Source organism: Mus musculus, chromosome 6, assembly GCF_000001635.26.
Source record: "Mus musculus strain C57BL/6J chromosome 6, GRCm38.p6 C57BL/6J".
In the NCBI taxonomy this organism is placed as follows: Eukaryota; Metazoa; Chordata; class Mammalia; order Rodentia; family Muridae; genus Mus; species Mus musculus.
In genome coordinates, this window is record NC_000072.6 from 38,686,426 (window position 1) to 38,701,323 (window position 14,898).

General features: G+C 49.1%; 1 protein-coding gene across 7 annotated transcripts in view; it reads right to left on the reverse strand.

The window, feature by feature from the left end:
• Positions 1-1,086: 1,086 nt before the first annotated feature.
• The window catches only part of Hipk2 (homeodomain interacting protein kinase 2), a 188,820-nt gene continuing 175,008 nt past the window's right edge, over positions 1,087-14,898 (reverse strand). For 4 of the 7 annotated variants that reach the window (NM_001294144.1, NM_001294143.1, NM_010433.2 and 1 more), the window contains exons 14-15: positions 12,827-12,990; positions 11,415-12,171 (exon numbers count right to left, since the gene is read on the reverse strand). In NM_001294144.1, coding sequence (NP_001281073.1) covers positions 11,710-12,171; positions 12,827-12,990 — 626 coding nt within the window. In that variant the 3' untranslated portion in view covers positions 11,415-11,709. Of the gene's footprint in view, positions 12,172-12,826; positions 12,991-14,898 lie in introns of all 7 variants that reach the window. The other 3 variants (XR_001785097.2, XM_006505602.4, XM_006505603.3) reach the window with 1 other exon arrangement.

Sequence of the window (14,898 nt, forward strand, 5' to 3'; positions counted from 1 at the left end):
GGGCTCCTCTTCCTTCCTGTCCATAGAGCTGTACTTTTCTATCAGCTGGGTAGCTGAGTGGCTCTACAGAAGGTGCACTGTTGGGAGTAATGTATGCAGCTCCAGAGGTCAGAGGTGAGAAGACCGAAGGGAAGTTAAGGGCCAGTGGTAAGGATGAATAGGGAGCACGCAAGAGCTGGAGGCAGAAGATCCTGAGGGGCCAGGATGAGAGTGCCTAGGAGAACATGGAAGCTGCACACTGAGTCACCATGGGGGCACTAGGATGGCTCTTTAACATAAAGTTGTCATGTGACCCAGTAGTCCCACATCTGTAAGACATATGGGGAGAACCAAAAGCAGAGGTTTGAAGAGATTTTTGCTCTCCCAAGTTCACAGTGGTGTTAGAAAAGCCCCAGGGGAAAGCAGGGCGGATGTTCATGCAAAGTGTGCTATGTTCTTGTAATGGAATACTATTCTGTCCGCAAAAGGAAATTCCGATCCACTCTATAACATGAACGAACCTAAAAACATTATTCATTAAAATTAGCCAGGCCTAAAAGGACAAATCATGAATGGCTGCTTGCATATGAAGTCCACGGGAGAGGCAAATTCTCGAGCCCGAATGCAATGGGTTTGATGGGCTGGGAAAAGGAACAGTTAAAAACAAAACAACAAAATCACGGAAGCCAGGAGCTGTGACATCTTCAAGGCTTTCTGAGGTAGGGTGCGTTGGGGGAAGGTGGGTAGGTGGAGGCAGGCCTGGGTGAGGCTCCAGTGGGGACAGCAGCCCTGGCAACGGGGCTGTGCCACACCGAGGTTGTCTTGCTATTGAGGGTGAAGAAGCAGGATGTAGGCCCGGGAGGGATGCTGGCAAGCTCATGGGACAGCCGTGCCTCGGGTCTCAGGGAAGGAATGTGGGCACAGATCGGGTCACCGTGGCTTGAGAGGTAATGGGGATCCAGGAGACTTAGCACAGGATTGGCAGTGAAATGACCACAGGCCCACCTCTCTCCAGCATGCGGACTATGACTCCTTTCAGAGACAGAGAGCAGTTACTTGCAATGGCGCCCCCTAGTGAGGCTTGGCTAAGGAAGCGGCTGGACAAAGTTCAGTGATTCCAAACAGTTTAATGTAATTCCAAGACAGTGTGATCACATCGCTACACATATACAATATGCATATGTGAGTTTACAGATTCAATTAATAACTCGCTTCACCTCAGAGACCGAGAAAATGATCAAAAAGAAACTGAGTAACAAGCTATAACAGTTCACCACAACAGGACCCCGCCTCACCCTACAGTTAGTAATATTACAATTAAAATAACTATATTCTTCTATAATTTTTCTGTTAAAATCATCTCATAAATTTACAATGCTATTATTAGTTTCCAAGACTAATATAAATTCACTCCATTTTTCTACAACGAAAATGATGATTAATTTAGAAGCGCACGACGTCATGATGAAAACAAGCATTTTAGTAGCAACAACTTCATCAGTTAAGAATTAGTTTTCTTGAAAAACATTCTAAAGCCAAGTAAAATATCCATCCTTATAACATACCTATAATGAGACTAAGGAGCAGGTTACATAGAGGTCTACGACACACTGGTTTGTCCTTAAAAAAAAAAAACCAAATTAGACATTTATAAATAAAAAAAAGAGGGACACGTCACAGAGGAGAAAGAGGTACACGAGAAAATACTGTTGCACGCGATAATCCCCACACAGGTTAACATGGATTAACACTTTATTACAGAAACCACACAGTGAAGGAACACGACAGGCCAGGGCTTTCCAGAGGCTATCAAGACTGAGCTGAGATGACCTGGGGGAGAAAGATCTAGGTGAGATGACCTGGGGGAGGGAGCCTCATTCCTTGGCCTTGGGGATGGGTACTGCCAGGTCTCCTTCTCCATGTTCTTGTTTTGGGGAGTGTGTCTTTCTGTCCTGAGCATCCTGAAGCCACAGGCAGTCGAAAGCTAAGCATTGTGACAGATCTCTCTCGCCATCTTCATGGTACTACTTTTTGGAAATGTGATATAATCAGGCTGTAGCTCAAAACAGGTGGCCAGAGCAAAAAGGGATGAAAAATTCCAGTCCTTATGATCTCTGTCTCCTCACTCTCCTATGCCTTCATTGCTGGGGACCCACAGAGAGCAGCAGAGCCTTCGGGGCCCCCCAGCTTTGCAGAGGTGAGGCCAGGGCCGGGTCCTGGGGCCTTAGCTGCGCGTGAAGCACGGCGTGTCTTGCTCATTGGACACATCGAGGCTGGCTCCAACCTCTAGAGGGCTCCTTTTCCTTCTCATCCATAAAGCTATACTTTTCTATCAGAAATTTGGCTTGATATATATATACACAAACATATATATCAACATCTCTATCTATACAATGCTTCTACTACACTAGGAATCCTGCAGCCCCAACATATGCCTTTCTTGTCAACTTCATTTGGTTAAAATACACACTTAAAGGGGTGAAGGGTGCTTTGGGGGCTATAAATGATTGTGTCCTAGGTAACCCATGGAAGAAAGCCAGCGTTAAATGGGCAGTAACACAAGAGAGGGATGTGGAGGGCAGGAAGCCAACAGACTTGGAGGCAGTGTGAATAGGACTTCTGCTTTGAAGGGCACATGGTGTGTGTGTGTGTGTGTGTGTGTGTGTGTGTGTGTGTGTGTGTGTGTGTCAGAGTCATAGAAAGCTAGAGGATGGCACAGTTAAGTCACTTTCAACTTCCACGTCCTTCCTCATAACCTGAGCCAGAGTACTGACAGCGTGAGCAATCCATGGACCAACAGCCGGGCGGGCGGGCGGGCGGGCAGGCGGGCAGCGAGCAGGGGCATGGCTCCCAGAGCTGAGCTTTCTGGGAGTCCTGAGTGCCTGAGCATGGATCTGCGGTGGGGAGCCAGAGGTGGGGATGGGGCCAGGAGAGTCATTTGGAAATTGGTTGAGAGGGAACTAAAGAGAAGACAGCAGAGCCCTTTTTATTTTTATGCTACAGTGAATTTACTTTTCAAATAATAATGAAAAGCCCATTTCCATACCTCTCACTTTTAAAAACATGGGTTAGCTTCAAAGACAATGAGACAAAATTCATTTGGTTTATTAGTGCAAAGCAAATCACACACACACACACACACACACACACACACACACACACACACACACACACGCACACGCCTAGGATATGACTAAGAAGCGTGAGAACAACATTCTACAAGGACATTCAACATACACAAGAGCATGCTGTGAGCGCAAACCAAACATGGGCGGTGAGGAGTCACCACAGGTCGCCACGGGTCCTCCACAGTTCAGTGGTGGCACAAGAGAAAACCAAAACCAAACAAAACCCAGTTCACATTGTGAGTTCTAGACCAGCCAGGGATACATGGTAAGAACCTGTCGTAAAGACACAACATAACAAAATACCCCAGTAAAAACCCAACCCAAACCTTACAAAACTGTCAGGGAAATTGACATTTCCTGTCTTCTCTTGCTCATGTCTCTGAAGCCTGCTTCCATCCCTGCAAAGCCCTCTGTCTCCAGGACCATCCCGCACTGCCCACCCCTGCCCTTTGGCTCTGAAGCCATCTTCTGAACTGAGTTTCACATCTTAGCCAGGCAATGGGTGAATTAAAGTACACATTATTTTACATGGGGTTTGTTTTAAAGAAAAAAAAAAACTGACAAAACCAGCAACACGTGGAAAATCCAGCCAGTGAACATGGGCACAGGGGTATTGTTCTCCCTCTCAAAATGCTGACCAAGGTTCACTGCGGACCCAGGAGCAGCATCCAGACCTGCAGAGCTGCTGAGTGCCGGCATCACCTACTGCCAGGTGAGTGGCCCGGTCACAAAGGAAGCATTCATATCAAGACAGTGTTGGTGAGGCGGCGGGGATCAGTCTCACCGCCCCTCCAAGCTCTGGCGCACACGGCACCGGACTCTGCGGATGGCCCAGGTTCAGGACTCGCCCTTTCCCATTCCCTCTTGACTTCCTTTCACATTCTTTCAGGTTCACTGGAAAGCAACAATAAGGGAAACACATGCATCAGGCTGTGGCACAGCATGAGTGGAACATGCCTGCCTTGGGGAGACAGCTTCTAAAACAAGAGTCAGTCAATCGCTGTGGTTGAAGATGTCAGTTATAAACAATTTTCTTTTTAAAAAGTACCAGATTAAATGTAAACTATAAAATACTTTAACTATAAAATGTAGCCAGAAGTCTGTATGAGTATCTACAGTCAGTTGTGTCATTTACTTGATAGTGGAGAACTCAGAGGGCACGTTACCTAGAGAAACATGCTCTGTGCACTTGAACAGCATGCTGATTATGACACGCAGACATCATCATCTCTTCTTGGTTTCACTTCTGGTGTAATGATGAGAATTTTATTCTCAGAATTCACTTAGGCAACAGTGACCAGGGTATGCGTCAATCCTTACTTTCAGCCCACAGGGAACAATTCATTGTCTTTTAAATCACAAGATCAAGCTGGCTACATGATTTCAAAAAAGGCTAGACCAGGACGAATGCCCACATTTGAGGTAATTATTGCCATTAGGGTCACAGTTTGTGTAAGATAATGTAGCTAAAACCTTCTGAAGATTTTGTTAGGTGCTCTGCCTGAGTTCCAGAACACCTACTGACACCAGCCAGGACCTCAGATCTACACTGGCTGGGTTTGCTTCCAATGGATTTAAAGTTCTACAAGAATTGAGAACTTGTGTAAACCACCTAAGAATTTAGGCAAACAAGCCTGGAGCCAGTCAGTACAGACATTTTTACAAGAAAAGAGAAACAAGAAACCCACCCAAAACAGAGTTTGAAGAAGTTAAAGCCTAGCCCTAAAGCATTTCTAGATTTTTGTCATCTCTTAGGTGAAATGAAACTTCTAGCACAGCACTCTCAACCCCAGGGCCGCCATGGGCCCCACCGACGCCTCCTCCTCCTCCCGTTCTGCGGCTGCTCTGCCCATTTTTGCTGTTGTCCTTCTCTTTGAGAAGGGTGTTTCCTGCAAGAAAATTCAATTTTGTTCTCTTCCCAAAAGTCCTCTTGCCTTTACCCCCTCCCCTTTTTTGTTTTTGTTTGTTTGGGTTTTTCTTGTTTTTGTTTTTTTTTTGTTTGTTTTTTGTTTTGTCTGTTTCTTCATAGAAAACAGAAGTTCCTGGACACAGACCCACATGGTATTTACAGATTTGGCATGAACCTGGCTTCCGGTTCTGTGCAGAGCTGAAGAGCGGGCCTATTACAGAGATCAGAGCTGTCATGATATTTATCAAGTACAGTAAAAAATAGCATTTTGGAAAAAAATATATACTTTTAGTATTGCCTTCCTAAGATTAACTATAAGCAAGAAAAAAAATCATCTTTATGTATTTATTTAAAAGAAAGAACACCTTCCCTGCACTCTCATGGGAGCTGCAGCAGCCTGAGTGGCTAAAGCTAGTTGCTAGAAACAGGAATTCCAGGAATCCCGAGGAACTCCCCAGAGACTTTTCTTAACGTCAAACTCTGCCTCTTTCACCTGCATCCAATCCAGGAACCCTCTTTGCACATACCTGCTGAAGTCCACTGTCACACGGGGGCAGGCAGAGTGTGACATTCTGCAAAGGACTGTCCTTGTTATACAAGGGAGGCAGCTGAGGCTGGTGTGTGAGCTCAGCTCTAGAGCCAAGTAGACAGAATATCTGACTTCCCTTCTTATTAGCTAGGTGGCCTGGGCAGGCCCCGGGGTCTGCAAGCCAGGCGCCTCCTCTGCACAGGTCCTGCACGGCTGCTGTCCTAGGGCTCGTCAGCAATTCTTAGCACAGTGTTTGGCATACAGGGAGTGGGAACATCGGATTAAGAAAACCAGAACCTGGGGGCTCTGAGATGCATCGTGTTCCCCTTTCACACATGCCACTTCCTCAGAGGGCCAGCTTTTCTATCTGTCACATAGTGGGTGTTGACTTCTTCCCATGGATGGATCTCTGAGGGGACATGGAGAAAGGGCTTGGCATATTGTGTGTGGATACTCAACAAATGTCAGTGAGTCCTTCCATGAGGGACACTGCTCTTGTGCAGCAAGAGACAATTAGTATAATGCTCTCCTGGATGGGTCTGTGATGAGGGACACTCAAAGGATTGGGGCAGGGAGGGGTTCTAGCTTAGAAGTCAGGCAGCATGGAGGTTCTGTGACAGGGAACCTCCAGGACCTCTTTTCTGGCAGCTCTGAGCTTCTGGTTGGAGCTACTTCTCAGGAGCTACCCCAAAGACTCGGGAAACCTTTCCTCGGGCGGTTACTACAGTGAGCCATAGTGCCAAAGTTCATGAGGTTCCTTTTGCAATTAAGCCTTATCTTGCCATCTTTGGTTCTCTAGTGGCTTGACCGACTTGTCTGGGTCTGTTTGTGGAGACTAAGGCAAGTGGGCCGATACTGCCATTGCCAGCCCGTCCTACACATTCTCAGCCTGGGATACAGTGTGGGGTCATCAGAGAAGGTTGCTTGCTTGTTTTCTAGCTTCCCACAGTAGCATGAGATCAATTAATCACAAAGGAGTGCTAGAGGGATATCAGTTCCTTGGAGTAGCAACATTTAGGGCCACTACTCCACTCCTCTTTGAAGATGAGTGGTTTTGAAATAACTGCAATGAAAAAAAAAAAAGGCAGGATAGAAAGGTAAGGTAAATGGAAGGTCACTGAAGTCATATTGCCCAGAAAGGACCAGGGAATGCATCTGTCCATCTCCAGATGTCTTTGTGAGGGTTCTTTGGCTATAGGAAGGGACAGCTTTCCTTTCCTTTCCAATTTGGTAAGGACATCTCAGGCTTGCTTAATCTTTAGGCTTCTCCACTGAAAATTTGTAAAGCAAATAAGAGGGAAAAACATGAGTGAGGGGCAAAGCCTGTGAGACCCAGGATGGAGTGTGCTGTGATCCAGTAGCTGGTGGGGTGTGTGTGTGTGTGTGTGTGTGTGTGTGTGTGTGTGCAGTCTCAGGCTGGGCCATGAAAGGAGAGCTTGCCTTATGGAATTCTGTCTGCTAGCTGAGGGCACAGAGCAATCTTCTTTCTGTTTTCTGTCCTAGCAGCTACATGGCAGGCCAGCAAGAGCCACGCCCACAACCTACCCTCCCTTAGCCAGATGTTGAGAACCCGGGGGAGGGAGGGGCAGGTGGGGACCCAGCTACCATCATCATCATGAACCAGCAGCAATACTTCCCTAAGCCTCCTAGGCACCTCACTCTGGTTTCCAAGAACGTAAACTCCACTCACATCACCCAACCCACTCCTCCACCACACACTGTTCAAAATGAGTGTTTGCAACATCTGAGACGCAGTCCAGGGAGCTCCTGTCTGCTGGGCTAACCTCCCTTCCTGACCTGCTCTACGCTGGCTGCTCAGTTCCAGTTCTTAGACAAAGAGAACCAAGCCAGGCTGGCTTTTACAGCTGCAAACAACTTTGTTACGAGGAAGGGGAGAACGCAATACAGTCAGGGACACTGGCCACTCGCCCCCTTTTCCTCTGAATCACATCAAACATCCATTCACAGGGCTAACTGGCACTACCACAAGCCTTGCCTACTGGCCTGCTCCTCATCCACTTTCCCAAGACATCACCCGCCGCACGAACAGAGACATGGGTGCCAGGGCCCAGGAAGAACCAGCGAGCAGCAGCAGCCTGCTGACCTGAGGGTCCCAAGGTACCACAGACCGATTTCAGACCTGAGCTGATTTCATCATCCTCATGCCGAGCAGTTTATCTTCATTAAAGAAGGCCCAGAGGATGCACCAGGGACACATGGTCTAGTAAGGACTAAGTGGCCCTCCTTCCACTGAGAGGATAGTCCCAAGGGCAGCAGCCTTTCTTCCATCTTCTTTGTAAAGGGATGCAGTGCTGAGCACCTCAGTGGGAACTTAGTGAGGATGCTAACTAGCTGGGATTCTGTGTTACTCCTGATGCATCAGCTCTGAATATGGGACTTGAGATCAAGGGAGGGGTGGTTGTGGGATGAGGTTTGCAGAGTGGCTGCCTTCTGTTTGGGGAAGCTATTGCTCCAATCCTTTCTTCACTGGGGGTCTGGTTGTTTCTGCCTGGTAGTGGGGTAAACACACACACACATCACAGTGCAGGCAGGGCACAGCCACAGCTCAGAAGCAGGGTGGTCTAAAAGGTCCCATGTGCACTTCACTTGCCAGTGATTTAGAAGAGGTCCTTCCCATGAGACTGTCTCGTGTCCTGTTCCTTACCTGGCTCCCTACAATTGGGAGCTGGGAGGATTTGCCTGGGGAAGAGCAGACGAGGGAACTCTCTCACAGGAACACTGTGCCCATCACCCTCACTGTACCTAATGGCCTCCAGGTGGGACCACTGTCTCTGCATTGAGGGAGATAAGCCACACTCCAAGTTTGTTAATGGGAATAGTGAAGGGACGGGGTGGGGGTTAGTGGAAGCTTTGATGCTACACGTCAGATGCGAGGCAGGTTAAAATCTGGTCAGTAGTTCACACCTGGAGGAGAGCACAGAGGATGTGAGAGAAGCTGCCAAAGGGTCCAAAAGACACAGCACCGACAGCGGCTTTGTACACAGCCGGGCCGTGCGGAGGGGAAGGCGCCAGGGTATCCAAGTCTCTGCTCTGTGGTAGGGCAGGTCTTTCTTGCAGCTCTTTGAGGGACAGAGCTGATAGAAACAGTTTTTCCTAGTTCCTGGGCCTTTTCTTATTTTATTTATTTATTTTCTTTTTCCTTTCCTTTCCTCTGACAAGATCAGGCATCTAATCTATATGTCCCTCCAGTCTACTCATATACACACAGCAAGAATAAAATAAATTTAAATATTATGAAGAAAACACAAAGATACCTGGAATAAATGTATACTTCAAACCCTGACTAAAATAGCAACAAGGTGATAATAATCATAATTACAGTGGCAATAATACAAACAGTCAGTACAATACTAACTTTATGAGCAGCAAGGAACACTCATTCCTGGTCTGGAAGAGAAAGGGAAGGACATGTGGAAGAGGGAGAAGCTTCAGCACAAGCAGACAGGAGGAGATGAAGGGCAAGCTCGGCCCAGCAGCTCCAGAGAGTGCTGGCCTTCCAGGTGTTGCCCATGGCAGGGCAAGCCAGGCCCACTGTCAGCTGCGACTTAGTATGGTGACTTAGTACGAGACAGTCCCATGGGAAATGCTGCCATCTAGCGGCTAGAGACTTCTGTGACAGAATTCCATGCTGCAGAGGCTCTGGGAGCCTCTGGCTCAGGGGCTCCAAAGGCTTTGCTCCGTATCCCTCTCCGAATGGATGGCTTTCCTGCTCTCTCACTTCCAGCCAGAGCTGGTCTCGGAATAATATGGTTCTGACCAGGAAGAGAAAAATGGAGCACCCTACCACAGGCCAGCATCATCCAGTCCACTCCCAGTGAGCCCTCGGCTGAAGTGGGTCACACCATGCCCAAGTCTAGCATATCTTCTTTTTGGCCCAGGGTGCACTGAGACACATCCAGTTTAGGGACTTTGTAAGAATTAATGGTTGGGCAAGTTTCCAGAGTTTTTCACAGCTAAAAGCTAAGTAAGCTTCGTTACTGAAGGAGGACAGCTATCATGAGGAGAGCCTTTCACAGTAGATTGAACAGGGCCAAAGAGGGAGGAAAGGGAGGGGGGCTGGAGGATGCTGGACTGCTGACCAGAGGCCTCTTTGTACCTGATGATGTGGATGAAGGGCCAGCTAGGACTCACATCAGGATCAAACAATTCACCCCGTCCTGGACCTGACAAGTCTCTAACATCAACGGCTCCAGAGTTTCTCGGTAGGACAGAGAACTCCTACCCACTCACTCCACTGTTCAAGGCTGGAGAAAGTATGCGGAATGCAACAAAGGTGCACAGGCTCAGGGTGGATTTCTTTGGAGCCTTAGTTGTCCATGGCGGTGTTTTCTCAGTGCAATGGATCTCTGGCCACCCCACTAGTGCCCCTCCAGCCCTCAGCTCATTCTCTCTCTCACAGGCAGAGATCAAACTGTCTAGGGAGAGCTAGGTTAATTTCAGGACAGAAGTGACAGCAGACTTACCAGTGGGTCTGCAGGGGGAGAGAGCTGGCCAAACTAGGAGCCTGCCTAGCTCCTGAGCTGGTGGAGAGAGATGTGGGTGTGTCTGAGACTACCAGGCTTCGTGCAGGAGGGAGGGACTGGGGAGGTAACATCTCCTGCCCTCTCCCTGTAAGGCTCTAAGAAGGAGGTGGTGGGCTTGGCGGCTGAGGCAGCTGCCTGGCAAAGCTGCCATTCCTAAGACTCCCTAGCGCCATCCATGGCACAGCTAGGGCAGGGTGAGGAGTCTCTCTGGATCTCCGCTCTCAAAGTAAAACTCACCGAAAGAGCCAGCTGTCACCAGTGTGCCTCACCATACGGCGCCCACGTCCCTTGTGAGATCCATGAGTCTCCCCTTTTCATTATGCGAGCTTCTCTGAAATCCTTCTGCTCACAAAGAGCCCAGGAAAGACAATCCACGTGACATTAAAACAATGAAAAAAACATAAAGACCCAAGTAAAATATTACAACAGCTTACACAAGAGCTGAGAACATCTGACCAGCCCCGACCAGTTTCTTGGAATACCAGTGGAAGTAAACCCTTTGCCATGTCTCTGTCTGTCAGTCGTTAAGGCACTAGGAGGGAATGATGTAAAATCAAGACTGCAAGGGCTGTGACGGCCGGCGGTGCCAAGGGACACACGGGGAGGGTGGCAGCCCCGGTCACACCCACACGTGCTCGCACACTCACTCCATCACCTGGACTACCACATTGGTTCCATGCCTATGTTAAATCACTTTGTGCAATTACAGTGAGGACTAGTCTATTGGTATCACTGGAGTTGAACACAAGGTAGGAAACAAGGGTGCAGTGCTACATTCTTCTAGGGTGTCCAGGACAACCACTAGCCTGTGCTACACGACTAGGGGTTGATCCAAAGAGAAAAGAAAGTCTCAGAAAAGAAAAAAACTAAAGACTGCAACATACATAATTAATGACATCTGAGGAATAACATTGCTTAGGGATTTATCCAGAATGCTCCAAAAGAGGAACCCGCCCTCCCTCTGGGGGAACCTTCCATTAGTTTAGCTGACCCCACTATTTCTGACAAATAAGTCAGAACTGGGCTTTGCCAACCCCAGACCAACCCCCAAATATGAGCCTTTGCAGGACAGAGCCTGACATTTGAAAGGGATGTTGGCCCTTTTGGAGTTCTGGGAAAATCCCTAATTTTAATGTTCAATTAATTAAAAATCTATTGGACTTCCATATCAGGTGTCCCTGACAGCAAGTTCTTCAATGTCACTTGCTGCCATATGAAAATAATCTTTAAAAAGTTCATAAAGTTCTTCAAAAAACTGGGGCCCCTTGCTCCAGGCTCCTTCGCGCCTCTTCTCCTTCCGGTTTGGTGCAGAATGGGTTGTGAGCTGTGTTTTTTTCTTTTTGTCCTCTTTTGTTACTAACATTTTTCTTTTTCTTTTTTTCCTTTTTCTTTTTTAAAATAAAAAGCATAGATTTCCCCTCCTTACCCCTCCTTTTACAATGGTCTCTTCTCCGCTCTAAGTCCTCCCACTTCCTAGTTCAAGTTTCATTTGTGCCCCGACTGCCCCCCTCCCTGCCCCATTGCATTGTTTGTGTGCGGCACCTGCAGTAGAAAATCCCAGCTCTCCAGGTCGGTCTGGGAGCTCCTCCACCCTCCTCCCTGGCGGGCCTCCTCCAGTGTTTATATGTAAGGGTATTGGTTGACCTTGGCAGGACTCAGTGGGTATCCAGTGTAGACGGTGGAGGCTGGCGAGGCGCTGATATAGGTCTGGTGGGCAAACTGGGCTGGATACTGACTGGGGTGGATGGTGGGCGAGGGCAGGACCCGGGGCCCCATGCTCACAGGGACCTGGTGGACGATGCTGGCCGGATAGGCAGTGTGCTGCACGGTGTGGCGTGCTGAGCCTTGGGATGCCACCAGGTGGGCTACAGTGCCGGTGGAGCCTAGGGCTGTGGGCGCTGTATAGGTGTAGAGGTGAGGCTGGGTGGGGAGGTGGGCAGCCGCAGCCAGGTGGGGGTGAACAGTGCCATGGCTGGGGCTGTTGTGCGGGAAGGTGTACGGAGCTTGCGCCATGGTCGGAGTGATGTAGGCCTGCTGTCGACGGTGACTCCCGGTGCGGTCCGCAGCCATGTGCTGCTGGGCCTGAGAAGGAAAAGCAGCAGAGACAGCATTAGGGGGAGGAGGGGGAGGAAGGACAGAAGGAGAAGCAGGAGTGACAACAGATGCTTCCCTTCAAAAGCAGAGAGCTTGAAGATTTGTTTGGATTGAGAAAGTAATGTCTGTTTGGCCAATCACCAGGCTAGGGTGCTACTCAGCAGGCTCAGAGCAAAGCTGGGACACTTGGCTGAAGGGGGAGAAGGACTCTCTCTCACTGACTGCCTTCCCACATCATGGGAGATCTCACTCTAGAACTGGGTCTTCTAGAAAGAGTTCAAGCAGTAACTCTCTCTCCTGTAAAGATCCCGCATTTCGGGGCATGCGTGCAAGTCTCCGGGTGCTCCCTCCATGGGTCTGGGTGCTGGCTGTGAGGACCTCTGCAGCAAGGCAACTTCAGGGATAGCCTGGCGGGCCAGGGCAACAGCATGCCAGCATGTCCACCTTTTGCTGGGCTGACACAGCACCATGTGGGCCCTCCTAACAGCAGGTCTGTCCTACCACCACGTTACTAAGTACTGTCACTTAGCTTTGGCCTGGCTCTCTGCGAACAAGATACCGCCTTTCCCAGGGTTGGTCTAGGGTAGCAATAAGCCAATGAGGCCCGTTAAGGGCACTGTCTCCTGTGGCCACTGGGGTTTACCTGGCTGAGATTGAGGGGCTGCTGCTGCTGGAAGTGGGGGCCTGGCCGCTGCTGACGGTAGGCGATGGCTCCTGAAGAGCTCCCTGAAGAGTGTCCACTGGTGGAGGTCACGGTGCTGGAGGACTTGGACTTGAAGGAGGACGAATGGTGACTGGCACTGATCGCTGAGGGAGGAAGACCAGCCATACAGGTCAGTCGCATGCCCTTGGCTGTCTAGATGTGCTCCCTCCCTTTCCCAACAGCAGCCTTCCAGGAAGGACATGTTCCTAAGACTGTCCAGGCATAAACCACTTAGCCCCCAGACCTAGTTGGGCATTCACCTTGACTCTAGAGAGGCAGCTGGGCTCTGGCCCTTGGCTGCATGGTATATTTGAGCTGCAAATGAGGGAGAGAGGAGAAGCAAAATCAAGGGTAAAGGTGCAGGCCTACGCTAGTCCCACACTCACTGGTCCTCTGGGGGAAGTGTTATAGCAATACCTGGGAGGTGTGTGGAAGGGAGGAGGCCTGCCTGGTTTCCTCCCAGAGGATCAGATGTGATCATGCTAATGGCTGGACCTAGCACACAGCAGAAGTTACAAGAAGGCTGCGGTTCTCCTGACCTCAGACAGGATGAGACTAACTCTCCCAGGGAACGGCCTGACATAACATAACTGCTGTTCCTATGTTACTGGCAATGTAGAGACTCTGCCCAGCCAGGAGGTTGCTCTACACTTTGGTCACTGTGATTCCAGACCTGTAGCTGGGGGTGGCATAAGAGTCTGCATCATAACACATTCTGAGAGTTGATTGGTGCTCCTGGGTGAGAAGACCACAGCCTAATGGGTAGGAGATTGAGGAAGGGCAATACCTACATCAGATGGCTTTAAGTACCTGGCCAAGGGAGCCCAGAGCTTTATTAGAGCCTACTGTTTGCCTGACACTGTAACATGTACCACCTGGGAAACAGATGGGGTGAGAGTGGCAACTAGGAAGCATCTCAAAGCATAAAGGCAAGAGGCAGAGGTAGAGGATACAGGGAGATGCTAATGGTTGGTCAGGACAGGCTCTGACTGTCCAGTGGGCAGGGTGAGACCATCACCCCGAGTAAAGTAAGAGTGATACTTTGCAGAGAAAAGCATCTAACTGTACAGGCCACAACCCTCCTCCCTTTTATTTGTGATAGGGTCTCACATGTAACCCAGGCTGCCCTCAAACTTGCAACCCTCCTGTCTCTGCTTCTTCTGGGATGGTATTATAGATCACCAGACCTGTGTAAGCTATAGGCTCTTTACTGAACAATACCCAAGAGCCAACAATAGGCAAGCAACAAGCAGGCACACAGTTGAGGAGATACTGCATGTCCCTAGAACCTGCACAAGAGCCTAGGCAAACATGTGAGGGAGAAGGCCCCAGGCACCTCCTCTGTGCTCTATGGTTCAAATGCCTGAAGGAACACAAGAGGCCTATGAATTGTATTATTGGTGTTGTATGCTTTAAAAGCCACAGTTAATATATTCATTCTACTCTGTAAAAGCTAAAGAACAAAGAAGAATTAGTTGAGAAGAAAATGGCTTTGGTTTGGAGTGGAAGGACAGCTGCCTCCCATTGCCCCAGGTGCCAGCCTAGGCAGGAACGAAATGCCAGATGGGAGACAGGAGCTCGAGGTGGTGGCGATTCTCTAAGAGCTTTGCCCAAGGGGAGACAGCATGCTTTAAGGAAGCAGTAAGTCCCTCATCTCCACCAGCACAAGGATATCTGAACACTCTCACATTGTGTCATGCAGCTAATGATTCATTTCCTTCATTGAGTTTCTGGAATTGACTAAATAAGGTCTAAATCTTATCTTGGGACAGGTGGCACTACACACTAAGGAACCATGTATAATAAAAGACTTTGAATGATTTGGGATAGATCAACTTTTTGACAAGTTCCAGGGTTATGAAGTCGGGGTTGTAAAGCCCAAGACAAGCCCTGACAATGGGAGAAGTGTTCCAGCAAAGGTATTGGGTCCAGAACAAAGGGAAACTGGATACCTCGGGGGTGGGGGGTGGGGGGTGGGGGTGGGGGGGTGGGCAGAAGACAGAGGGGAACAT